This window comes from Halichoeres trimaculatus, unplaced genomic scaffold (assembly GCF_033239565.1).
Source record: "Halichoeres trimaculatus isolate MK-OKI-2021-1 unplaced genomic scaffold, fHalTri1.1 fHalTri1_scaffold_5, whole genome shotgun sequence".
Taxonomy (NCBI): domain Eukaryota; kingdom Metazoa; phylum Chordata; class Actinopteri; order Labriformes; family Labridae; genus Halichoeres; species Halichoeres trimaculatus.
In genome coordinates this window covers 16,672,501-16,699,386 of record NW_027437183.1, presented here as the reverse complement: position 1 = coordinate 16,699,386, position 26,886 = coordinate 16,672,501, and the positions used below count along the sequence as shown (strand labels likewise).

The 26,886-nt window shown below is 39.7% G+C and overlaps 1 protein-coding gene across 1 annotated transcript in view; it reads right to left on the bottom strand.

Moving 5' to 3' along the window:
• The window catches only part of ssbp2a (single stranded DNA binding protein 2a), a 54,672-nt gene that overhangs the window by 25,964 nt on the left and 1,822 nt on the right, over positions 1–26,886 (bottom strand). Inside the window, exon 2 of the mRNA XM_074670228.1 lies at positions 5,737–5,809. Coding sequence (XP_074526329.1) covers positions 5,737–5,809 — 73 coding nt within the window. The remainder of the gene's footprint in view (positions 1–5,736; positions 5,810–26,886) is intronic.

The following is a 26,886-nucleotide window of genomic DNA, read 5'->3' as shown; positions in this document are numbered from 1 at the left end:
TCAGAAATGTATCAAGTAGAAAAACATGCCCGACATCTGAATTACAGACATTACAAGGTTTAAGAGGGTGCATAGGAATTCTTATAGCACATGCCATTATGTAATTATATTATGATTCTCATGCCATGGATCCACGAGTGGATAAGTGAGTGCCTGAAAGCTTGTCTTTTCACAAGTATGTGTGAGAGTGTGTCTGAAAGGGCCTGTGTGTGTGTGTGTGTGTGTCTGGTCTGTCTGTGTGGAGAGGGGGCATTGTGACAGGAGATCTGAAGTCTAAGGTCCGGGACTAAATCAAACCCCTGTACAGCCCACAACACCCTTCAGTCTGTCAGTGTTTAATTCTTTCTGTAATTATTTTCCTTTTCTTTTCTCTTCTCTAACTACTTTTTATCCTGTATTGCATCTTATTTACCTGCTATGTTCATTTATTCCATTCTGTCTTTTCTGCTCAATTGATAAAATAAGACTCAAGTGTCCCTGAAGTGAACTAGTCTGTACAACCTGCTGTATGATCACGTCAGAGGGCAGAGTGGTGAAACTTGTCTTATTGCAAACATGCTAAGGTCAGGATTACATGCTTTCATTAAAGAGGATTATATGTAATCATTTAAAAGTTCACATGAGTATGACAGCTTGTCCAAACTTAGACCTTAAACTTGCTTTTGTCTACACAAAAACTGACTGAATTTACTGTGTTAAAGGCCAAAGGAGAGAACTCAAGAAGTTCACTGAACTCTTCATCTGAGGCTGGCAACAAACAACAGACAACTTAAGACAGATTTATGGCCTGATTTGTTACTCCCAGTGACTACATGGGGCATGTCCTGATTTGGGGCTTGTTGTAAGTAGCTATTTGTTGAAATAATCACAAAGAATCATAAATATTGAACATATGTAATGTTTACAATTCCTGGTCGGTCTGCCCCCAAAATACCTGCTTTGACCAAAAACAGGAAAAAGGAGCAGACTAGGGGGTGTCATCATCCTGATCTTACAGCTCACAGACATGGCAGAGAAGGTAAAAAAAACTCTACCAAGAGCCAAGTGGACATAGAAGGCCAGCTATCAGCATAATCAACATGTATTCGTCCCCTTGTTTTTGTTGTTGAGATCTCATGTCTATAGTTGTTGTTGCCTGCAGTAAGTAGTAACTGTGTGTATTGCAAAAAAAACAAAGTCCTATCATGTAATTTTGTCTTATTTTCAGTAGAAAATGTCTTTTTACACTTTAAATGAGCCACATTCACCTGACCAGTCCAGAAAAATGTATTGTTTTAAGTTGTTTAAAGACAAAAATGAGGTCTGATTTACTTAAAAAAAGTACAACAATCTGCCAATAGAACAAGAAAAAATTACTACAAAATTTGCTTGAAACTAGAATGATGTCTTAAAATGAGTAACTTTTGTCTTGTTCCTTTGGCAGATTTTTTGTACTTGTTTCAGGCAATTCAGACCTTATTTTTTTGTTTTTCAATAACTTGAAACAAGACATTTTTCTGGACTGGTCAGGTGAATTTAGCTCGTACTAAGTCTAAAAAGACATAAGACAAAAACACTGGATAAGACTTCATTTTTTTCCAGTATGGTTTAGCGGTCTTGTGGAATTATTAAGTTTGGGATAACCAAGGATTGTCAAGTTAAAACTCAGTCTGAACTGTTTGGTTTCCCAAAGTTTTTAAAATCTCTTAGAGTCTATAGGTTGTCTCATTAGCTTAAGATAACATGTCATTAACAATTTCTCTTTTATTTTGTTCTAAAGGATTTAAAAGTTTTAAAAGGGTCTCTCTCTATATATAAAAGAAACTTAATGATAGCAAATTTTGGGATCAGTTGATGCCAAATGTCTTTACAAAATGTTCAACAAGAGCTCACAGGTAGGATGTTCGAAGTAGTTACAGAAGAACAATAAAAAATTAACCTGAAGGTACCTGACGGATTTGTCAATGTCTGATCACACCTGGCTTTCTTTACTGGTTTTACCAAAACAAATAACTCAAGGTCCCAGAATTAAGTGAGGGGTAATGAAATAAATAGGTCACTGAAATGCTGGACTACAGAGCTTTTAAATGTACATTTGGTTTTGGTTTGCCTGCATAATCATGTCTCTCAGAGTAACCAGACCAAGTCAGTGCTTTTACAGAAGCTCACTTACTGAAACGGAGTCCCTTTAAAGGTGAGCATGAATTTTGAATGGTAAATGTTCTGTGCGAGAACAGAAAGGTTCAAAGAAGTCACAACAGTAAAAGAAGAAAAAAAGCAGAGGCTCACCAGAGGGTCAAGTGACACTTTTAAAAAGGTTTTCAAAGAGGATGTTTGATGTAAAAGTAGCATTCACCTTTATTAAAGATAGTGAATAATATCAGCTGAAGTGTAGTTTTGCACATAGTAGACTGATAGGTAGAAAAACACTGGTAAGCATGTACTTAACACTGGTGTAGTATTCAGATCTATGCTATTAGACTATGACATGAATGTTTTCCTTTTTTTACCTTCTAATGAAATATATGTATGTGTCTGCAGCACCTGCAGTACCACCAGCTCTAAAATAACAGCAACAACTGTGACTGTACTTTCAGACCGTCCTGACCTCAGCTGCAGATCAGTCGCAGTGACTTTTCGAAAGAATGCCTTCCTTTGAAGTTTTTCAGGGGGTTCGAAACAGCCTCTCTTTGTTTATTCCACATGCTTTCAGTCTGAGCTAACTGTTAGACTGAAGACATCAGCCAACTAGAACATTATAGACAGCCCATATACACCATGACAAAGAAGGATTTTCTCCCTCATAACTGTGCACATGGCACAAAAGAAGCAGAATAGGCCTGACATCCCCCATTTCTCACATCTAATTGGCTGCAGCTCAGTCCAAACATGATTGCATGCAGTTCAGGTCAGGACACTTTTTATCCCTCCTTCATCTGGAAAGTGTAGAAAGAAAATAGCATTGGCTGTGCCCGCATATCCTGTCTTCTTGTGGTCTGCATTCCCGGGAGGTTCATTCATTTACCTTCAGCGTGCTACAGTGAGATCCCTTTAGCATGATTACGAGCAGATGTAGGCTGTGTGCTGCAGGAGTCCCTAAACTGAGAGCTGGGATTTAGGAGAGTTACATTCAAGCCTTTGGGAAAGTAGCTGTAAGTGGCAAAACCATATGAATGGTATCAAAGTTGAGGCTTTCTTTGATTGGTCATAACTCTGGATGAAAATAAAGATTATTTAGTATTAAAAAAAAGTTTGAAAACAGCTTTCGTAGCTGCAAACATAATTTCTGAGACTGGGTGTGTGTAACTGTTTGTACTGATTTGAAATCTTCCTAGTTTTGCACACCTAAGAGCATGGGACCATTAATGTAGTTCAGCCATAGACCAGATAAAAACATGCATTTAGCTGCGATAACATCCGTCATGGGCTTCTTACAAGGCTCTGTGAAGCCAAAGGATGGTGGCTTGTCACGCTGAAAAACTGACTCCATGTAATTTGTGGCTAATGTAGAAAGTGGAAAAGAGATGACACTGAAGCCAAGGTCTGTCAGTCAAATCAGCCATGCATCTAATTATGCCAATATCAGCCTTATGTAGGGCTGAACAACTAATCGATTTTAAACCCACATCGCAATGTAATAGAATGCAGTTTTCAAAACGCAAAGGCTGCAATTAGAAAAAAAAAAAAGTTTCATGTACACAGACCTGGAGGGAAAAAAGTAACTTGTACTTGTTCTCCCTTAAAACCAGCAAAAGTCAAAATGCTGTTTTTTTCTGGCAAGAAAACCCTGTGAGCTACAAAGATTCATCCAGTAGATAGTAGAGTCATACCCCTTGTTCCCTTTTTTCTGTATGGTTTGTTACTCTTACTGTCAACTGGAGGTCAGTAAAATTTCACAGTTTTCCTTCTTATTTTTCAATTGAGAAATGCAAAAAAGACTTGTTTAAATGCTAACAGTATCTTTTGTTGGTTAGTCATTCTATAAAATGACTTAAAACTGGTGTTAAGTGAACAATGCAGAAGAAAAAAGTCCCCCCCCAAAAAAATCGTATGCTAAGTCGCAATTGCAATATTGGTCTAAAAAAATCGCAATTAGATTATTTTCCAAAATTGTCAGTCCTTGCCCTATGTGATCAAAATGGGTGAATTCAGACAAGAATACTCCTATCATTTCACCCATTTGACTCAAGAAAGAAGGTGAGAAGACCAAACCTGTTTTTTGTGCCAGGCTGTAAACATGTTTTATTCCGCAGTAAAAACTGTCCTTTTAATATAGGCTCTGAAAGTGTCTCAAGTGGACACACAGGCTTCATTTTTCAAAATTCAAAGGTCAGCAGTGATTTATACCAATGCAAGGAAATATCAGGTAAAGCTGTGTTTGTCACACATTGAGGACGACCAAGTATATTTCCAGAATTGTCGTCTGCAATCAATGATGATCTCATGTTGCTCTTTGCCCCTTATGTCTGCTCACCTGCAGTGCCTGACACATGCTCTGCAGGTGATCAGACAGAGAAAGTGCTCCTTCAGTATGATCTTCTTGTTAATCCATTGATTCATTTTGTAAAAAAATAAAAAATAAAAAAAATAATAATAAAAAAAAAAGCTCTCAAGTTTATGGTTAAAAAAATGTGGATTTTGGTTGACTAGGATCTTGAGACATCTCAATGCACATTTTCTTCAGACTAAGTGAAATACATCCCTGCTTGGCTCCATGTATTCTGTTTTGGATAAAATATATCTTTCTTTGATAACATTTCATATTGTTTATTAAAGTTTGAGCTTAAATTGTCTTCCTAGGCTCTTGTTTCCTGTAGAGCCTGAGGATACACAGCAAACAGATGTGGATGATAAAAAAGTAGATAAGAGCCTTAAAAGCTGTGTTTTACTCCACCCCACCACTTCAGAAAGATCAACAGTATTGTGTAATATTTACCCTCTGAGCGTGTGTACTTATTTCTTTGTATACAAGTGGTTGTGTTTATACTTGTTGCACTCTTGGCTAATGCGTTCCCACACTTGAATACGACACCGCCTATCCTTTTCATCTGCCACATCTGCGGAAGAGCAAGCAAGTGATATGGCAGAGAGGAAAGGGTGTCAGAGAGACAGAGGTCTGTGTGTGTGTACACACCAACACACACTAAGTCAGAGTGATGAGAATTGGTGCCAGCTGATGATGTAACCTTTTCCATCCCCCACTCTTTGTTCTCCTCTTCCTCTGGCCCATGCTCAACATGCCTCCAGCCACTGTCTTCCACATTGTAATTTACCATCATTTATGGAGAAGCACCAGAAACAAGTGACCTCGTTTTCACCCCATCACCTTTTTACCTCTGTGAAAATAGAGTGATGACAGGCTTGCTTCTTAGAAAAACGAGTAGAGGGACTGATCAAAAAAGGAGCAGAAGGATCACAATAAAAAAGCAGGGGACTCAGAGAGAGAAAGAATAAGACTGAGAGAGATGGACTAAGATGAAGCTGTTGAGTGGATCACAGAATGATGTCAGCAAAAGACGTCAGCTCCTAGCTGAGCATCGTAACTCTCTAGGCTCCTGTTTTAGTCTCAATGAATGCGACACTAATGTTAAAAAGCAATTCTTCAGCCACCGTCCTTTTGACAGAGCTGATTTAATTAGAATCCACGCTTACTGGACACGTGTGGGGGTCAGACCAACCTTCAGAGTAGACATATGAAGCACATGGGCTGTAATCTCAGACAAACACACCAACACAAACAGCATCTTAGTGACTTACCTCTGAGAGGAAGGTCTGTGCTGACTTCTGTGCTCCTACATGCAGCAGGTACTCGTACACATAAAGAGCTAACCTGGATGCAAAAAAGAAAGAACACAAGGGGAGGAAAAAGGTCAGAAAGTTAAGATTAAAACTTTAAATAAAGACATCAGGGTGGTTAAAAAATAACTGAATTTGAAAACAGTCTTTTTTTGTACAAGGAGGAATTTGGGGGTATGCAGATATTTTTTTTTATAACTTAGAGATGATAAAGTGGGGGAAAGGGAGAGAGTTGGTTATGTTTTAGTTGAATAGATATTGAAAAAGGAGTTTCCTCTAGAAACTAGATGAAGGAGTCTACATGAGTAAAAGTGTTGCCAAATAGCTCCAACATTCAGTTTGCTGAGATATGTGTTGGCTGCAAACCCCAATCATCTTTTCATACAAACTGACCTCTTAAGATCTTTGAAATTCACCAAGTGTCATGTTAAACTCAAAACCTTCGTGTTTGAAGAACAAATAGCACAGTAATGATAAGACTGGGCTTGGTGGGACTGCACTGTAAGACACCTTCATCCCGTGCCTCAGGCTCTCCTCAACAACTGCTCATGGCTTTGATCACAGAAGGAATTAATTACAGGCTTGATTTGTTAATCAATTCGTCTATGAGTGTGTCTCCAACTGGTAAAGCAACCTCCAGAACGGGAGGGGTTGGTCCTCTTGGTCAATAAAGACAAGATAAACATTGATACAGCAGGGATCAATGGCAGATCTCACTGTGCCCTTACAGCCCCTGTAGATTTGGAGAGGAGTCAGCGGTGTCTCTGTTATCAACAAATGTAAACACTGCAGCGTTTGTTGTTTGTGCTAGATACTAATTAAAGAAACCAATATTAAATTAATAAATAAAACGAACTAAAAATAAATAAATAAATAAAATAAAATGAACTAGGGCTGCAGCTATCGAATATTTTAGTATTCAAGTATTCTACTGAGAATTCCATCGATTAATCGGAAAAAACACATTTTTGTTTAAAGAGCAATTTTTTTTAATGAAGATTTGTTTCAAGCAAGTGTAAGAACAAGTGACTTTGAATTACATATTTTAATATCAGAGAGATCTGACTAGAGATGAGACATTTTAACTGGGAAAAAGACATTCTTGGAAGATTTTGAGTCTGCAGTGTGAGCTTAATTTAACAACTTCCCAGTTAGCTCTATTCAATTTCAGCAGCTGTTAGGCTCATTTTAAGTCGTTTTGGTCGGACACAGCCCTCTAATCTCTCGTTATTGTTTAAAATGACAAAAAAAAGGTGGCTTGAGGGGTCTGAAAAATCACTTAAGTCACTTAATATAGCGTCAGCTCTATTTGAAATACCATTCTTTGATCTTTTCAAAATTAAACGATTCCTCGAGGCGGAGAAAATTCACCGATCATTTTTTGTAATCGAGTTACTTGAACTATTCAAGGAATCGTTTTAGCTCTAATATGAACTAGGTTGACTCAGCTGGTGGACCACCACCTACCTCGTTAAACACGTTGTAGGATCACATCGCAGCCCTGACTGGAATTAGTGCTTATCATCCCCTATAATTATTGTTTATCTCTGATTATCTGAAAAAAATCACTGATGTGAAAAAATATCAATTAAGCTATTGATGAAGTGTAAATACAATGAAGCACATGCCTTGACCTGTGTAACTGTGTATGATCATGTACTGTCAGGTGTAAAATAATGTTCACACCTGTGCAGCAGCTGTCCTCTAACCCCGCTGAAAGGTGCCACCAGCTTGCTGTAGCCGGTCCAGACACCTCCTATATGGAGGTAAAAATAAACTCTCCAGACAGCCGTGTCTGCCTGTCTCTAGATGATGGACTGTACACCTTTCTGCTCTACACACAGGTACTTTTTCTCTCTTTCCTCCATCACTTTCATCCTCACTCTCCCCTTCTCCTCTACCTCCCTCACTCTCTCCTCCTCCTCTTGATGGGACTGCTTTCTTCTTGTACTCTTTTTGGTACGAGGCCATGTTTGTTTAATGATGAAGGGACTGAGAGTGGTGGCAGGACTTCTCTTCTTCCTCTCTATCCTTTCCTCTTGCTTTTCATCCATCTCTTCCCCTCTCTGTTTCCCCCTGTGGCCTGGCAGTAATGTTTAACCAAAGAGACAGAGACAGAACGTTTCACAGGGACAAGGTTAACAGAACAGTGAGAGGCTTGACAAAACTCTTGACACCTCGACAACTGAACATGAATAAAAGATGTGCACGATCTTTTCGAGGCACTGTACAACCCTGAACATTTCTAGGAACAAACTATATGTGCCTCTCTTTTCTGCAATGTTTTCTTGTCAGCTTTTGACACTTCACGTCAGCCACAGCAGCATCAGTGTTATTAATCCTGAGAGATCTCATGTATCTGCAGTCAACATTTTCACAGCACCCATGACAAGCTTGATGGACTACATGAATGAATGTGTTGTTTGAATTAGGAAACCAAAGCTTGTCGTCAGCATGCACCGACCTGAATCCAGGCAGCTATCTATTACCACACGAACACACAGCCTCAGTCAGTCGCTGCTTCTGAAAGGTTTGTACTGCGATTGATTTCACAGAAGCTGAAAGCTGTGACCTCTGCCCCCTGATATTTGGAAAGGGGAGAATTGAGGAAAGGCAGAATAAGTGGAGGGCAGTGGTAGAGAGAAAGGTGATCTGATGAAAAAGAAAAACATAAGAGGGTATAAGAGGTAAGCAGCTTGAAGCAAAGTTTGAAGTAAAGATCAAAGAAAGCATGAAAAAACAAGGAGGTCCAACTCTCTTAAAGCAGCGATGCCTTAAAAACACACATAAATCAGACCCTAACCACTCCTCTCAAATCTCTTATTAATTTAACACGCACCAACAGACGGCAGAGTTGAAACAGGGTTGATAAGCAGACAGCAGCAGCAGAAGAAGACACTTTGTTAGCATTCAATATCTACTGAACTTTAACCCCAAACTACTAATTTCCTCAAAGAAGTGTGATAGGCTTTGAAAACACAAAACCCCCTCGAGCCGCTCCCTCATTGTTCACTTAGCACTTGTTCAGCTGAGCCCCCCGCTGATAGTAATAAAAAAAGAGACAGCACCCAACTCTGTGGAACTCAACTGAGTCAGAATACTGAGCAGAGATAAGGTTTGAGGATTAGAGGACTGTTCAAGGTTAAGAATCTTCTACATTTCACACAATAGTGTGAGGCATTTCAAAAACTCTCTTCTCATTAAATAAACTGTCTCTTTGAATAATCTCAGCATAGGGATTTGAAGTAAAAGTGCTAAAAATGAGGCAGCCAATGCATTTCTAATGGTTGTTGAGTTCACACTGGTGTTATATTCTGTCCGTCTAAAAAGACAATTTTTGTTGTGAATAAAAAACACTGTACATCGATCACTGCTGCGAACAGGATGACTAAAGCTGTGTGTTTCTGTTTGTGTGTGTACATTTGGAGAAATAGAGACAGAAAAGAAAACCTACACATCCACACCTGGACCTGCTCTCCTTCAAATTCAACTCTTTTGTCTCCAGTGAGTCACTTTTTAATCACATTTGGAAGAGACCTCCGTTCTGCCTGCTTCTGCAAATCCACACACGACCATCAGACTGCCGCCGAGCTCCAACAGTCAGGGACCAAGCTTGGTTTAATGAAGTCAGCAGGCAGAAACAGTGCTCCTGTGCTGCACGTACAGAAGCAGCTTTGAGCTTAACCACTACCTCAGCTGCTTCAAGCAAAGACATGAACTGATTTTCCGAGATCAGCATTTAGGAGGGAGCGGTAGATCACTGCTAATCAATTTACGGCCACGGCGATCAAAGTCTGGCAGAGCTTCAAATCACAACAGACCGTAGCTACAGTGATTGGATTTGCTTGTTATAGATTAGCTCCAGATTATTTCACCCTTGTTAAAGTTGAAATGGAAAAGTGATTATACTTCTGATCTGAATTTGCTAATTGACACATTTACATGCTCACATAGGCAACTGACGCATTTATAAGCAAGGATCTCTAATCTAATGTCAAACATTTGAAAAGAGAAGTAATAAAATCATTAATGAACTCTTGCTCTGACAGTTTATTGAGTGCAACATTTCCTTGTGCAGAATTATTGGCAGCACAGTCTGGTGCAAACCAGAGCGTCAGAGCAGCCTCTGTATTCTCAAAATGTTCCTGCTGTTGTTAAATTCTACAACAGAGAGTGTGGGACAGCAGAAAATCATCATTGCCAAATGGATGGAAAGTAATACAAATGTCCCCTTATAGAAGCTACATAGTTACACCAACAGTATGAGCAAGACTTTTCCCTTGTGATACTGTTTATAGACCGCTGGCTGTATAAAAGGGTGCTCAACTGATACATAAAACCTGCTATCATTTATTTGCCAGTCACATACTGTAGGTGCTATTCAACAAGCTGTAAAAACAACTCGACCACCTTCAGTAGAAAGTAGATATCTCAGTCTTTTCAAGCAAGCAATAGTATTCATTTTCTAGCTATATGGTAAGCACAACATCTTTAAGCTTGATTTTGATCTCTGCCACCTGAGGGGCACATCGAACTTCTGAGCTTCTACATGACTGACTCACTTCAAGTTGATGTCAACTTTGTCTTTCTGACATTCTTTGTTTTTAGGGTAGGGAGTATTTCGTTTTGGAGATTCTTTATATACTTTAAGATTGGCAGACTCAAACAAAAAAATGCTAAAAAAAAAATGTCTCAGGCAGTTATATAATGGTAAAATATTATTTTACCATACTATGAGAGACTTCTTTCAAAATAACCTAAATAGTTGATGTTAATTAGGATGCACTGATGTATCTGTGCAGACATGCAGACAAACTGTATTTATTTGTGTACTGGACTCAGAGATTACTGCTGAGGGCTGAACCACTTCTGTTAACCTATAAAGTAGAGTATTTTGCATTTATACCACATCAGTGCTGTCTGTTAAATGACAATTGTAATACAAACATGTGGTCAGGCGAGACTTTTATGCTGAACGGCTTCTGTTCTAACACTCTCTTCTGGGTCTTGAAGATGCTTGGTAGTGCTATGAATTCCTGCATTCAATGCATTCAACAGTTGAAGCAAAACACCAGCAATTTCCTCAGTGCATGAGTCAAAAACAGGTTCAGTTTTACAAATGATGTGCTGTAACTGATTAAATAATAGGATAAGAGTTTTTCATTACAGAGTAAGGCCTGACAAGTGATTTCTGGATAATTGGGAAAACAAACACCCAAAGGTAAACCAAAAACAAACATCTTGAGAGAGTAGTGCACCCCTTTGTAATTCCACTGTGGTGGATTTCTTTTTTTTTTTTTTTTTTTTTGAAGAAAAGATTAGAGAGAGTGGGTGATGTGGTGGCAGTAGAGTGTAGCAGAGAAAGATGAAAGGTTTTGGTGAGGAGAAGAAAGTGAAGAAGGAGGATTAGAGAGATAGAAAAAAAAGGCAGATGGGGAGGATGGAGGTGAAGGGGTACGAGCGGATCAGCCCCAAAATGAATACCCGTGAGATCTGTAAACTTTAATATTCTGATGTTGAGGATCCTCACTGAGTGTTGTCTCAGTTAGCCAAGCACCCTGCTGTGACCTCCTTCTGCAAATTAACACAAAAACCTGTAATGAAAACAGGCCTGATTCCAACTCTTCCATAAAGCTATGACTACACGCTGGGCGGAAAATATAACACAAGGAAAGATAGATCTGCAAACCATTCTTTGGAATGTGCACTACAATTTATTGTATCCTAATGAATGTGTTTCAGTGGGTTCTGTGTGGAAGGTAATCACAATAGGAAAAATAATCCTAGATTGAACTAAGTCTCAGTCAGGAAGTGGAAATACTGTAATTATCTCCTGGATAGGCTTCCTGCTATAAAAGACTAAATTTCTGCTATTAAATCTCTACTGTGTGTGTTCAAAGCAAAGAATAATGTTGGTTAAAGTATCACTGTGAAGTGTCTGCTGAGAGCTACCGTCTCTCTGAACCACTTTGCTTTCCAGCAAATTGAATAGTGAGAATACAAAACGAACAGGAGAAAAAAAAAGGGACTTCATTAAATGTTTAGAGGACAAAACAGCCATAACTCTGAACAGTAAATTAAACTTGTTTACCTCCTCAGTTCGGTAAAGCTTTGATACATCATTGTAGTGTGTCTGCTTTATTGCTGTTACATCCCACTATATGTCTCCTAGTGTTGCAGGCGATATACTGTGCAGCTTGTTTTGTTGACTATGCTGTAATGTTTTGAGGAATTTTTTTTGCCATGTTACATAATTTTGCTGCAGAAGACTGATGCAATATAGACAGTGACAGCAGAAACTGAAGGTACAAATACAGAGAACCAGGTTCAAAGCTAAGTCACATAAGGTTCAACAACACTAAATAAAATGCACCAGTTTCATCAGACATAAGCCATCATTAAAACCTTGTTTTAAATTTAGGTAAAAAAATGTATAGATTTTTTTTTTCTCTAAATCTTTCTCGGAGGCTGGCAGACTGAGTCAGCCCCTTCTAAACACACAGAGGAGGTTTACGTCGTTACAATACCACCTGTGAGTGGCTGGGATAAGTGAACACTGTTGGGCTGCTGACTTGATGACGAGGGGGAGCTACACAGTTTCAGGCAGTGGATCTTGTTGTTATGGCTGATAACTGTGAACTATGATAAGTGATAACTATGAAGCTGCGATGACCAACGATTTCACTCGGCTAAATTCTAACCGGCCCAATCAGGGAAGAGAGGCGGGAGCTGTGGGAGCAGACGTGACGTCCGCAGACTTTCGTACTTGTCAGCGTTCCTTTGATTCTTAAGTTAAATTTATAAAAACGGAAGCTGTCGTCTAACGCCTTTTTCACAGCTGTTTCTCGTGATTCAGTAGTTGTTTGTCTATTGTTTCTTAGAAGCATCGGCTCACATAAGCTACGTCATACCGTGGCTTGATATGGATTGGTCCGTGGTGAGTGTGTTAATCAGAACGGTCGTCCAATCACCAGCTGCAGATTTTTTTTAAAGTTCCGCCTCTGAAAACAAATCGGAAGAGCTACTACCCAGATGGACTTGTTAAATATTTCCGTGGCAGATATATGAAACTGTTCGTCTGGCGTGTCAGGTTAGTGTTTATGTCCAGCATGGAAAATCACCTACCTATACTCCCTCACAGTCACAAGGATGCCTTTAGGTACCTAAACATGGTACCTTTAAATTTTACGTGAATCAATACCCGGTACTTTTGACTGAGTTCGGTTGGTACCTGTAAAACTACCTAGTTCAGTACCCATCCCTACATCATGTTGACACATAATGTAAGGGTCCCAGATCAATTCTTTCCCCCTTTTTAAGATTCATGACAAAACACCGGCTGCTTATTGGCAATGTGCCTAAATGTCATGGTGTAAATTTAAGTGTTTAAACTGCTGGGGTAAACGTGTCATAGTGATCCTATGATATGTCTTACTTCTATGAAACATAAACACTGATCCGTTGCGGCTGCAGCTGTGCTCCACTTTGTGCTCTTGCCCGCTGTCACCTCATGATATTCCAAATCAGAGACACCTGCTTTTCACTCAGACGCAGGATCATCATATTATGGTTATCAGAACGCAGAGTCTAAAGTGAGGCCAAGCAGACTCTCGCTCTGCAATAAAGTGTCCAAATGCCCACCACCAAAGAGACGCCACCTGTGGATGAAGAGAACCTTGGCAGCTCAGGGTTACAGACAACTCTGGCAAGAATATAGAGAGATCCTGTCATAAAAGAGCTGCCGCCCCTGCTGAGGACAGCCCTGTGTGTGTGACAGCTGAACACTTTCCCTGATTAATCAAGGCGAGCAGCGGGGCTTTATGTGCCATTAAGAGCCTGGCTAAATGACTTGACTTCATTCATTAAAGTGGAGCTTCCTCTGCTAGTAAAGCAGGCTGTGCTCTCCAGACAGAAGGACAGACGGACATGTGAAAGCTGGGTGAGAGATGGTAGGGCAGCAATGAGGGTGGTGGGGGCACTGAGGCAAGATAAACAACGACAAATATAGACCCATTACAGCACTGAATAATTCATCTTATACGCAGGGCTTCAAGAAAACAACAGAACAACAAACCAAACAACCTTTGGTGTTATGGAACCTTTGTACAGAGAAAAAAATCTTTAAATCTGGGCTATTTATGCACACACCTTTTCTGGGCTGGGGACAGGATCATGGCAAAATCTCTTTATGTGGAAAATCAGGTTCCGGTGGACTAATCCCTGATGCATTTTCATTACTGGCCAAAGTGTAGGCTTAATGAATCTGTGCAGTGTTAGCGAGGTGTGAGTGGATTAATTGAAGTTGTGTGACCTGTATACAGTGGATGCTCTGAATGAACTCTACAGCAAACACAAAACGCAGACAAAAGAGAACAGGTTCAGAAAAAACAATAGATGGAAAAAAGCAGGAAAAGAAAGAGATTATGAAAGACAAAGGCAGTGGTGCACGTTGACAGAGGGAAAGACTGAGCTAGGTAATGTACCAGCCGAACTAAGTGATAAAGATGCAGCAATGGAGAGGATGATGAAGAGATAAAGATTAGCAGCAACAAAAAGACTAGAGGGTAGAGAGGAAGAGAAAGAGCAAAGATGAGAAGAAGAGAGGGATAGAGAGGAGGGGAGAAAGAGTAAATGATTAATGAAAGGCACAGGGAAGCTCAGAGAGGGGAGGTCAGGACAGAGCAGGATGGGAGTGATGCTGCAGCAAACACAAAAAACTAAGAAAAAAGGAACAATATTATGAACAACAGTGACGTTATGAAGTGACCAATTTCCTTTGTCGCTTGGATGGAAAACTGGATTCCAACAAACTGACAAGTCCAGAAGTAGGACGACTTTCAAAAACAGTCAAAATTGAGTGCAGAATATTCAACATGGCTTGACAGTCAGAGGCTGATGTAGGGCTGGACGATGTGGCATTTCATTAATATCTTGATGTTTTCAGGCCATGTCTTGCTGATGTGATATTTATCTCGATATTTTCCCTTAGCCTTGAGATGATACTTTGATGCATACAGCTGAATCAGAATGGCAATACTCAATATATATATATTGATGTTTTTTTCTGTGACATAATTAGGGTTCCCCCCAAGGCATTACCATTGTATCCCAGTTAGTCTCTATGTTTCCAGAGGCAAACCCTCAAAATAAAAACCACAGTTACATGTCTAAGCCATGTCTATATGCTTGTGATAGAGACGCATTGCTTTGGTTAACCAGACACAGCATTGGACATTACATCATGGCGGTAGTCTTTAACCTGAGAAGTGATCCAACTAGCAGAGAGTAGGGGTGGAAGAAAAAAACGATTCACAAAAGTATCAGGACTTTTTATTTTATGATTTCTTAAATGGGGATTTTTCTGTTTAAAAATCTTCTTTTTTCAAATTCAAATCTTTTTTCAGTCTCCAGCGGAAGGTGAAATGTTTCTTCTCTGACTCACTTAATGTAGTAGGGATGTCCTGATATTACATTTTCACTTCCGATACGATACGATACTGCAGCATTGAGTATTGGCCGATACTAATATTAATCCGATACGATATCAGCATTAAACATGCATACTTTTATCACTTATTTTGTAGTATGTCTATCATGTTAGAAAAGGTTTGATTAAGTGATATCATTCAAACAAAGAACAGTAGTCAGCAACAGTAGGTATGAGGAAAAACTGACCCACTTATTATTAACCAATGGGTAACAGAAACTGCTTATATTGGAGATTTTAGATGCATTCCGATATGATACCGATACTTGTTTTTTGCTGATATCGGACCGATATCCGATATCAATATCGGACTGGGACACCTCTAGTGTGTAGACATCATCATCATCATTCAACTTTCTCATATGGTCTGCTGTTAAAAAAAAGGTAATACAGCAAAAATTGAAAATATCAAAGAATCATAATTTCAATTGAATCAGCATCCCAAAAATCATAAAATAATCAAATTGGGAGAAACTAACTGTGTCTTCACTCAAATATCAAGCAGGATCTCATATACCACAGTCCTTTAACGCTGGACTTCTGTAAGAAGGACTTTCTTTAAAAGGGTCATAACCAGAGTCTGTGATATCATGTAGGAGAAAATAACCATCAGCATTGAGATATTTTATCATCTGGGTCTGAAAAAACTTTACAAACTTTTCATTAGACTCCTTCAACTGCTGGCAGTATCTGAGTCAAATACTTATACATGCCTTCAAATAATCCTCAACTGGCAGCTCTATCACAGGCTGCTCACTGATGCATTTCTAATTGGTATTTTTGCTGATGGTCACAAGTTAAATCTATATTCTCCATTACCCTTCCACAGTATCCTCTGGGATTTCTCTCTAATGGCTCCTGCTAAAGGCTGAGCACTTGCATCAAGATATTCATACAAACTATATCCTCTCTGACTGGCTGCTGTTCAGACTTCAGCTACAGGTCTGGTGCCTGGTTGAGAGTAGGTAGGAACAGCTAAAAGTTCACCCTGGCTTTGCAGATTCACAAAACATTCGTTGTAATCCTGCAATGGAAACAGAACGGGGATGTTGATTTGTAAATAAACTTTACTTCATCTGCTCATGTTCCCTACTTTGTCTTTACTGAGAGGGTCTCACATGCTGCTTTGCTCAGCAAATGTTTGTCATAGCCTTTATTCCTCTCACTTCCACAACACATAGTAAAGCCCTCGGTGGAGTTCTGGCTGGGTGACAGGCCTGAATACTCAAAACACCGGCTTGGCAGAGATCTGTGTAGCCTGTGCTGGCTGAAAACAGAGCTGGCTGACTTCAGAACTGTGTGAGAGGTTGACCAGCCGCACAAATCACATCTCTGTGAATTGCTGTCTCAACAGTGAACAGCAATCCAGGGATGATTGTTTTAAAATGCAGCCTTTAAGTGTTTTCCCTGCATTCATTTTTATGGCTCACATAATGAACAAATCCACTGATGTGGCTTGAAAGAGAGAAGTATCTCTCAGGGAAATGTTCCTCCTGCAAAGAGAGGAATTTGCCAGAAGAAAGGTGAAATGTCATGTGTAGTAGTATAAGTCTAAAGAATGAAGCTCATATCCTGACAGAGAGGAAGACCCCTGTGTTTCTTGGCTCACCTCGGTGCAGACACTGTGTTTACCTTTCATTAACTAGAGATCCCAGAATCCTCTCCTCCCCCACCCTGCCCTCGGGACAGTCCGATGCAAAGTGAAAATAAATGCTCTAAAACAGCTTTGTGACAGAAAAATGTACAAAAGGTAAAAACTGTTTGAGTTAGAAGTTGTTCAAGCAGGAAAAACAATGCTTGCTTTGTAGTTTTTATTCACTGCGTCTAAAAATGCAGCATATTTGTTCTTCCTGCTGATCAATGAATACAACAGTTAACAACAATGCACAACAAGGCTCAATAAACTGTGACCAATGCTGAAGAATAATGTAAACAAGATGAAAATGTTGGCTCACGTACCAACCCCAGGAAACAGTGACTGATAAAAACTTATCAAAACACTCTGACCACAATTCCAACAGTAGTTATAACCCTCCGCCCTGTGTCACCTAAAGCTCACATATTGAAGAATAAAGAGAAATCTGACACTTTTGGATCAAAAACAAAGTAATGTTTGATTTAAAAAAATAAAAGAAACTGTAACTCTTGATATTACACCTCATTGTTTCAGCTCTTTATTCATTATATTCCATTCTAATTGAAAAGCTTCATAAATACAAATTTGATTTTCTGTTTCTTGTTTAGATTTCAGCTTCATATCACAGCAGTGCCAAATTAAACTCAAGCATAAACCTCCCTGATGGTATGAGAATATTGGTTTATTCACTAGTTTGTATTGTGCCTGACTGAAAATGCTAACTGTGACTGTATTGGGAGGTTTTAACCAGAATACACTCACTGACTGTAGCTGCTCTGGCAGGAAATACTCCTCCATTCTCAGCCTGAAAAAAAAGCAAATGAGTGCAGCTGCAATTAAGACTCGAAGAGACAATACAATAAAAAAGGAAGCCTAATACAGGCACAATCAGACAAAGTGAAACAGTTCTTGTTCTGTCAGCAGTGCTGAGAGCCGACTGTCTCACAGAGCAGACAACAATGCCCAGGGCTGAGATAACAGGAAATGCCAGCTTATCAGAGCGAGGGAGAAACACAGAGAGATACAAAGAGGGGGGTGAGGGAGCATGATGGCTAGCTCACTGTTTACCAACACACTAATTGAGCAAAAATTTTAGCCCTGTCCTTAATACAAAACGTGTTTCTCAACCAGATGCTGGGGCCAGTGAAATCCTTCCACAGATGAAGTTTGTTTGTAGATCATGTAAAGTAAAGGAATCAAATAAAGGCTGAAGCAAATCCATCACTTTCTTAATTTGAGTTCCATTTCATTGGCTTTGATTTGTTTAGATTGAGTCACCTCTCGTGGGGAGTTTGTTTAATTTCACAGCTGAAAGAACACCAATGATTTTTAGGAGTGTTTTCCTTGTTCAACTTTCTCGACAAGCTATTACAGTAAATCTTAAATGCAACACAGCCATAAAGCCCAGAATATTAAACTGCTGTTTTTACAGAGAGAACTTAAAATTTGATGGCAACACTTAGTGATCATACCAGGGTAATTACTGTTTCATTTGAAAGTCTATTTCCAGACTTCCAGCGTTGGGGGATGATTAACATAATGTGAATGTAGACTTTATTAAGCAGCCGCATGTGTGATAAGAAAAAAAAAAATCTCTGTGCACGAATTGGCCAAAACACTTCAAATACAAAAAAAGACGAAAAATATTTTTTGCAAAATGTAACTCAAGAGAACTTGAGCTTAATTTTATTTTTCATCAGTTGAAATCAGAGAATGAATTGGCAAAACACTTCATAGGAAGAGTAGGCCAAGGCTGATAACAAATTTTGATGGACGACATATTATCCAACAATTACTGATGATAAACGATAATACTGATGATATTATTTTGAGAACTAATAACCACTAATATAACACACATATAATAATGCAATAAACTCTTTCAAATGCAAAAAGCCTTTTTTTCTCATGGGTGTTTTCTACTTCTTCTTCTTCTTCTGTAATTGGGTCAGGAGGTTGTGTTTTAGGTGGGCATGCGAGTTGGTTGTGATGCCTTTTTTTGTTGCTGCACACTGGCCCGTCCGTGTTGATGGCTTCACCTTGCTCGTTCCATTTGAAGCTGAAATATTTCTACACTGAGGCTGTGGCATTTCACTTTACAATCATCTTTTTTCCTCCTAATTTCTACTACGTTAACCTGCGTTGCCCCTGACGAGCCCACTTGTTGCACTCCGTGTTTACGCTAGCCTGATGAAGAGACGAGGAAAACAAACACACATGTAAATGGCGATATATTGAGGCCAGCAAAATTATTGAGTAAATTTTATTCATCATGGGAATAACTGATTTATTGACTATTGTCCTAGGCCTAATGAAAAGTCATGGGGAAAAATGGTAGCAGGGCTTTGACTACACTTGTTTTAGCTAAATGTAACATTAGCTATGCAAACAAACTTATTAGCTCTTCTGCCTTAAACTTACTGGTCCCTGTTCAGTTGCAGGAACAAAGTGGGCAGCGAGTGAGTACAGAGTGATCAACATTGATGCCGACAAGCAGGAGCATGAAGAGCAAGCTGAGGCTTAACTGGTGAGAAAATAAAACTAGATGTAAAAAAAAAGTGCAACACCTGCAGACGGGAATATTTCAGATTCAGGTATGGTAGTGTTGAAGAGAAAGAAGTGCAGGAATAAACCAGAGAGGAGAATGATGAGTGCATGCAGGTGAAGACCCAGACAGGTCAAGATAAAGACAAAGAGACAGTTAAAGCCCAATAAACCCACCGTTACACGGAGCATGGTTACAGGGTCTCAGGGGTCATTTACACCATGCCAGATTATGCACAGATAGCCATGACTACTGGTGCTCACACTTTACATTAACAGGCATCTCCTCTTAATAGTTCATAGTTTGTTAGTTCATAACAATAAAATTAAATGTCGTTTCTGTTTTTGTATTTTTAATACCTTAAATGCTCAACTTAATATTCATACGATTAAACAGAGAAATACATATTCCAATACTACCAGGTGTCTCTGCATGCTCCTTGATGTAGATAGGAAGATTCGCATGGCAACTTATTACATACCAATTGAGAAGGCACAGTTTCACTAATTTGTGCAGCACTCATTGAGGCTGTGTTTCAACAGGAAATTGGGCCCAAAGAAAAGCACATTTTTAATAAATATTGGTCATGATTTTTTAAGTACAGTGTTAGTTCACCTATTTGACATACAACATGCTCTGTAAGCTTTTATGAAAAGGTGTTCCTCTTACATCGACTCTCTTTTTTATTTCCCAAAATCTTTTTTTACCTTCTCTTTTGCACACTCAAGCACTCAGACTGTGTGGCTGAGGCCTTTCAGAGCTGCCATCCTCTGAACAAGCCTTGTTGAAGATTTCCTGTCATACTGTTAATTTTACTCAGAACCTGGAATGTGTGCTTGCACCACACACCGTCCAGCCACACACTGTCATTGTCTGGCTCAAACAATGCAACATTCCACAATCAGCAGCAACTCCGACAAAACCAGAAGGAGAAGGAGACGACTGGTAGCAGGGCAATGCTCTAATCTTACAGGATTAAAATTCCTTTCTACAGTCCTTAATATGGCTGTACTCTTTTGAACAACAAAACTTTAGATGAGACACAAAAAGCTGATACAGATGAAGGCAATCTAGAGCAATTCAGGAAGGAATGTGAGACTATTAAGGCCTAAAGAGAGGCTCCAGAGGAAATAAATGACTAACCATTAGCAGGCATAAATCTTGCAGCAACATGAAGTTTTACTTTACCAGCAGTAACATTTATGTACCAAGATTTCTGTAAATTAATGATACCAATAAATAACATCCTAAGAACAGCTGATTTTCAGTATTGGAGCTATCCTAATGAACAACACTGTGGTTGCCCTGCTGTGCACCTTGTGTCACTCATTAATCCTGCTTCTCCTCAGTTGATAAAGGGTATTTAGTGGACCTTAAAAGGGCAAAAGCTCAATGTCAGAGATTTAATCCTGAACAAGAAAATATATACAGCCTTGTTCTGAAGGGGAAAAAATGTCGAGAAGGACTTGACAGGGATCAGTGCACAAACGGTGTGCATGTGGTTTTATCAGGACGGCAAAGTGAAGGAGAATTAACGTGACGAACTCTGTGCCGTAACTTCACAAAGCAGACAAGGGAAAATTAAGACCACCACAAAGAAGAAGAAGAAAGAAGAGGCACAGAGAGAAGACACAGTTAGAGAATATGTATGTTTTTTGCGTGCAGGAGAAAGAGACGAATAGCAAGAGTGAGACAGTCTGAAGCAGTTCCTAAGCCCAGCCGTCACGCATGCTTAACCTTGCGCTAGCGCCTGTGCGATGCAGCTTGCATATCAATGATGGAGGAATATCAGCAGAGAGGCCTCCAACCAACCTCCATATTTGGCAGGCAAGCCGAAGCAGAGCAGCATCCGCAGTAACACTATGGCACTCATGAAGAAATTAAAGTTACTCCACACTGCTGAGGACTGGAGCGGCTGTCAGGGAAATATAAATATGAAACAAAAGACTTAAACTGATAGGATTAGAGGAAATATATACAAGGAGACTGGTAAACTTGGAAAACAAAAAAGGGATGCTATTTAGTGTTGGACTGCTGATCAGAAAAGATCAGTGAGCAGGTCCTGTCTATTTTTCAACTGTTCCTAAGTGTGGTTTCCACCTACAGCGTTTCACTCTGGCAGAAACTATCAGGTTACAGGAAGCACTTCACGGGGGCGTCCTACTTCCAACCATCCTGTGGTGTGGGAGCAAACCTGTGAGCATGTGGTGTCAGTGGGAACACCACCAACAAAAAAACCCACCTCTATACCACAACTGTTACCACAGAAACGCTCAATGAAGTTTTATTCCCCATTAGATAACAACGCTTATGCAATGCGCCCCTCTTTTCTACAGGTCCATCCATAGTGCACTGATCTGAGTCCTCTGCTCCCTAAAATGTCTGTCTCTTAATCCCAAAGATTAACCTGAAACAGTTGCTGTTACTGTCGAGGGAAAAAAAAAAGACCAGAAGAGAAGGAAAGATATGATGTGTTTCTAATTAAAACAGGAGCATTCAGGGACACCCAAAGGGTCCTGAGGGAGCAGCACAGGTTGATAAACTCACTCACCCGTAGCCTCCGTCTTTTGAGGGGAGAGATAAAAGACTTTCAGGATGGTGTGCCCTCTACTCCTCTCTTCCCCACTTTGCTATCTGATGCCGACGAGGGTCTTTTTGTCATGTCGATCCTTCGCAAGGACCCCAAGGCGTCCTGTCAGGGTGCCCTCTACAGGGTGCCCTATGTTGATTGACATGTCACCCCTTTTTCACAGTCACCCCCCTGCCCCCCATCCCTGCTGCTTTACACAGCTCAATAAGGGCAGCCGCTTTGATAGCAGTTCTGTAGCAAGTTACATCTCTGGCAGGGAGGATAAGAGAGACTAGGAGGGATACCAGCAGATAAAAGAGGACTTTTAACAGCCTCTGTGTGTTCAGCAGGTTAAAAGTGTTTTCTATCAGCACCTTGTCAAACTGTCATCATCACTTTCGTTTAAAGACAGCTCTCTACCCGAGAAGAGGAAAAAAAAACATATCAAAGCTTTATTTTCTTTTCTGGCTTCTTGTAATCCCAGATTGATGCTAATTTGAAACGCTGTGAGGATTAAACACATTGGCAGCTGTTTTAAGTCGATGTCTCTCGCTGACCGTCAGTGTTAAGACAACAATGGAGAGCGGTGACGGTTCTCTGTGTTCTCTCAGTTGTTCACAAGCATCCCATGAGGACTGAAGAGGCTATTAGCTGTGTGATAATCTCTGGATGTTGTAGTTCACACAGGCAGCATGACAGACAGATGGAGGTCGATTTTGAGGGATGAAACATATGGGGAAAGTGCTGTACGCAGACAGCTCAGATGGGTATACAGCCTCACAAACACTGTGTGTTATGACCCAAAGCAGGAAAGAGTGGATACAAACACATTATCAAACTTTCCTATTTGTTCCATGTCTACTTGAAGAAGGAAGAGCAGAGCTTTAGAGGACCACGCTGCTCTCATGTTGTTTAGGGTGAGGGTTTTTTTCACCAGGGCGTATTTTACTCTGTCACTGGACTTAAGCCAACAGAACCAGGTGTGGCCACTTACCAGTGTAAGTGATCCACAGAGAGAGGAAGATGCTTGTAGAGTGCAGAGGTCCAACACACAGCCATTATGGAGCATTAGACCATGAGGTCCTGCCGGAAATCAACTGACCTCGTCTGACCTGAACACTAAAAAAATCCCTCTGTTTTCAGTCCTTTTATTCTCCTTTTGAACCCCTCAACTGTTGAACCTGTGGCTAATTTTAAATGGTGCTTATTTTCCCAACTCAGCTTCTCCACTTCCCGCCAAGTTGACCAACAACATATGTTTACCCTCTGGCTGTAGTCCTCTCTCCATGCTCTGACAAATGATCTTCCTCTCTTTTTCCTCTAATGAGTGTGCGCTGTCATTTCTCAAGGACACTGAGATGTAGTAAACAACAAAAAACTCATCAATTACATTCATCAGGTGGCAGCTGGCGAGAACTGAATCAGATCCACCAGATGCAAGGCATTGTGGAACTACAGTATGCTGTGAGGGATATACTGCTCTATTTTTATTGTAGTTCTCCTGTAATGCGACTCACTGTCAGAGCCAGAGTGGCAGCCTGAATTGCTTCTGTCGGATAAACACTCCCAGCATGCACTGCTTTGCCTCAGTCTGCGCAATGCTGCATTGGCAGCCTCCTGGCAGGATTCTGAGGTGTCTCGGTTCAGAAGTAGCTCTGTGTGTGTGTGTGTGTGTGTGTGTGTGTGTGTGTGTGTGAGTGTGTGTGAGTGTGTGTGTGTAAGACTTTGTATGTGTGCAGAATGATGATCCTTACAGCTCCAGAAATGCTTAAGTCTGCACCAGTTTTCAGGCTGGTACCTGACAGAGCAGCAGTGACACTTATGATAGTTTGGCTCATGACAACTGTAAGCGTACACTTTATGATTAAATTAAATTAAGCTGATGAGTGAAAAACAACAAAATAGAACCAGTGCTTGCGCTTTTGAGAAAAAGATATATGGTGTAAATCTTTGAGACCAAGAGAGCCTGAGAGGAGCAGAAAGCTCTGCAAGAATGAAATGTTTAAAGAAATTTTTGCCCCGTGATTCACCACAAACACAGAAAAGAAAAAAAGGGGAATGTGTAGTATTTGCTGCAATGCAACTCATCCAAGACCACAATCCTAGAACCATGTGGAATGTGTCCTCTAACAGCCAGGGACTGAAACCTACGCTCGTTCAACAACTGCAGTACACAGTCAGTGGTCGTGTCCTGTCACTCTGAATCAAAATCAAGAGCCTGTAACACAGGTAAAGCAAAAGGGAGACAGAAACGATACCTGAACTGTGCCGTCTGAGACACAGAGCAGTCACTGCAGGTGCATAGCCTGAGTATTACTGTAACCCTGGCACTTGTGTTCAAACACATGGGCACGTTTAAATAACATATGAACCAGGGTTAGATTTTAAAATACCACAGACATGTTTCAAAAACTCTGGGTACTGGACAGGGTTTCATCTGCTTGTGCACTTGTTATTCACCACAGTCCTCAAGCTGTTTGTGTCAGGGTATGAATAACGTTCCTCAGGAAAAAATGTTAGAAAGTATTGATGGTCACGGACATTTTTCCAAACAGACATGCACAAGTTGAGTATTTTCAAGTATTTCAGAGCTCTCTACCAATTTCAGGAGTTTTTATTACTTAACTGCAACTCATCCAACACCTGCGTTCTTTCGATATCATTCAGGGAAAATGTGTTTTTGTTCAATTTTGTACTTTAAGGTTTAAGGTTTACCATAAGGTTTTTTTAATCAGTTTCTCACTCATTAACACGTCCTCTGTTCAGACTCAGAATAAAAGAAATGGAAAAGTGAGAATATGACAGATCTACACTTCCATGTATACCATGCATACACTACATTGATTTGGTTGGTTTTGTTTAAAACATTGTAAAGCACTATTGAGTGCCTCTGAATGGTGCTTCAGAAAATGTATTTCCTAGAACAATGACTTCAGGCTTTGCTGTATAGATCTGTAATAATTTTATGTTAAATACATGCCGATTATTCACTTGTCTGATTAGAATCACTAAATATTTTAAATATACTTTGAAAAATAATTTAAGTTCATCATTTTCAGAATTTTACTGCGATTGTCATTAATATTCCAAAGAAATCTGATATTTCTTTGATGAAAAGAACAGAGGGGGTAACTGACATGCAAACTAGTATAAGAGTGTTTCTGTAAAGAAAGGGTAGTTTTAGGATCTGACTTTTTGGGGGACTCAGCCCCTAATAACACTGGTGTAGGATGAGTTTCTGGCAGGTATTCAATTCCACCATTGCGCCAACTCAACCACTTATTTAAGTGAAAAAATATCTAACAACATGTGACATTTTTATACATAACAATGAATATAAAAACCTGTGTAAGACAGTATGAGCTGCATTTGCAGAGGTAATGGTTCATACAAGTACTACTATTATAATGGGTATAAATACTGATTTTTTACAAGTACAAGGAAGTTAGATAAAACAAAGGTATCTCAGGACTTTATCCTCCTCTTTTACAGCTACAGTGTGCCTGCCTGTCAGTCATGTAAGGTGTGTGTGTGTATATATATATATATATATATATATATATATATATATATATAAATGTATACTTTAAAAATGATCTATTTTAAATACACATGTATGTGACTTCTAAAACTTTGAATCTGCAGCACACTGAGTAAATGGAAGAATATGTTTGACTAAAATATTAATAGTTTTCTGCATTTTATTTAAAATTAAATGAAGGTAACATTTATTCAGAAGATATTGAAACGATGCTTGCTGAATTAAAAATTCTGTTTGTGTGAGGGCTGCTGAAAAATGAAATTTAAGTTATCCCCAGAACCCTTAAATAGGTCTAAAAATGCTTACACCATAACTGTTGTCTACTGTTTTAAAATCTGCAGTAGGTTGGTGGGGCCAAACAGTAGACTCCAAAACATAAAAATCAGATGCTAATCTCACACACACACACACACACAGAAATACAAACACTCACACACAGATACAGAGGTCAGTTGCATTAAGGGCTCCTTTACATGTGCATGGGCCAGACGCCAGCGCCCTGTGTCTGTGGGGGTCCATTCTGAGGTCAATACTACAACACTGTAAACTAATGATCCAGCAAATTCCCTCTGTCCTGCTTTCTCCCCTCCTCCTCCTCTCTTTCCTCGTCTGTTGTTGCCCTCTGTCTCTATCGCTTTCTGATCCCCCGCTGCGCTGCAGAAATGAGAAACAAGTGAAGCCATGGCAATGCAAGGCCCGCTCTGCTTCTCTGATACACACCACTGATAAACAAGGCAGCTTGTTAAAAGACGAAACTCTGTAATGACAGATTTTTGGCTTTCACAGTTTTAATCTGATGTTTTCTTTCAGCCTGCCCTTATGTTGTGAAATGGGTATTAACACCAATGCAACATCTATCTTTCCTTGAAAAAGGTTTAAAAACAGAAACATGCTAGGAAAGAGTAAAATACATAGAGTTAGAAGTAGAAAAGCTCTCAGAAATACCTTCATCTAGACCTCACTGTCGACCTTCCCAGTATTTCTTTTACAAAATCCAGTACAGAGATAAAAGCCCACAAGTTGCATGTAGGTAAGGTTTACAACTAAAAGGCAATCTCAAATAGTATTTGAAGGTACCACCGAAGACAATCTGCTTAACATTAATTACAATCCTGTGTTTGTGGCTGTTGTTTTGTCCTAAAAAGTTTTCTCTCAATCACACAAAATGCTAAATTTGAAATCCTTCAAAAAGCCCCAAAACATGGATCTCAACCTGTTCAGAAGTTGGTCTTTAAGAACCTAAGAAAGATCACATCTCTTACATCTTTGAATGAAGTTTAAGTTGATATTTTCTTTCAAGGCTGCCAGGAGGTTTATGCCATGTTTCCACAGC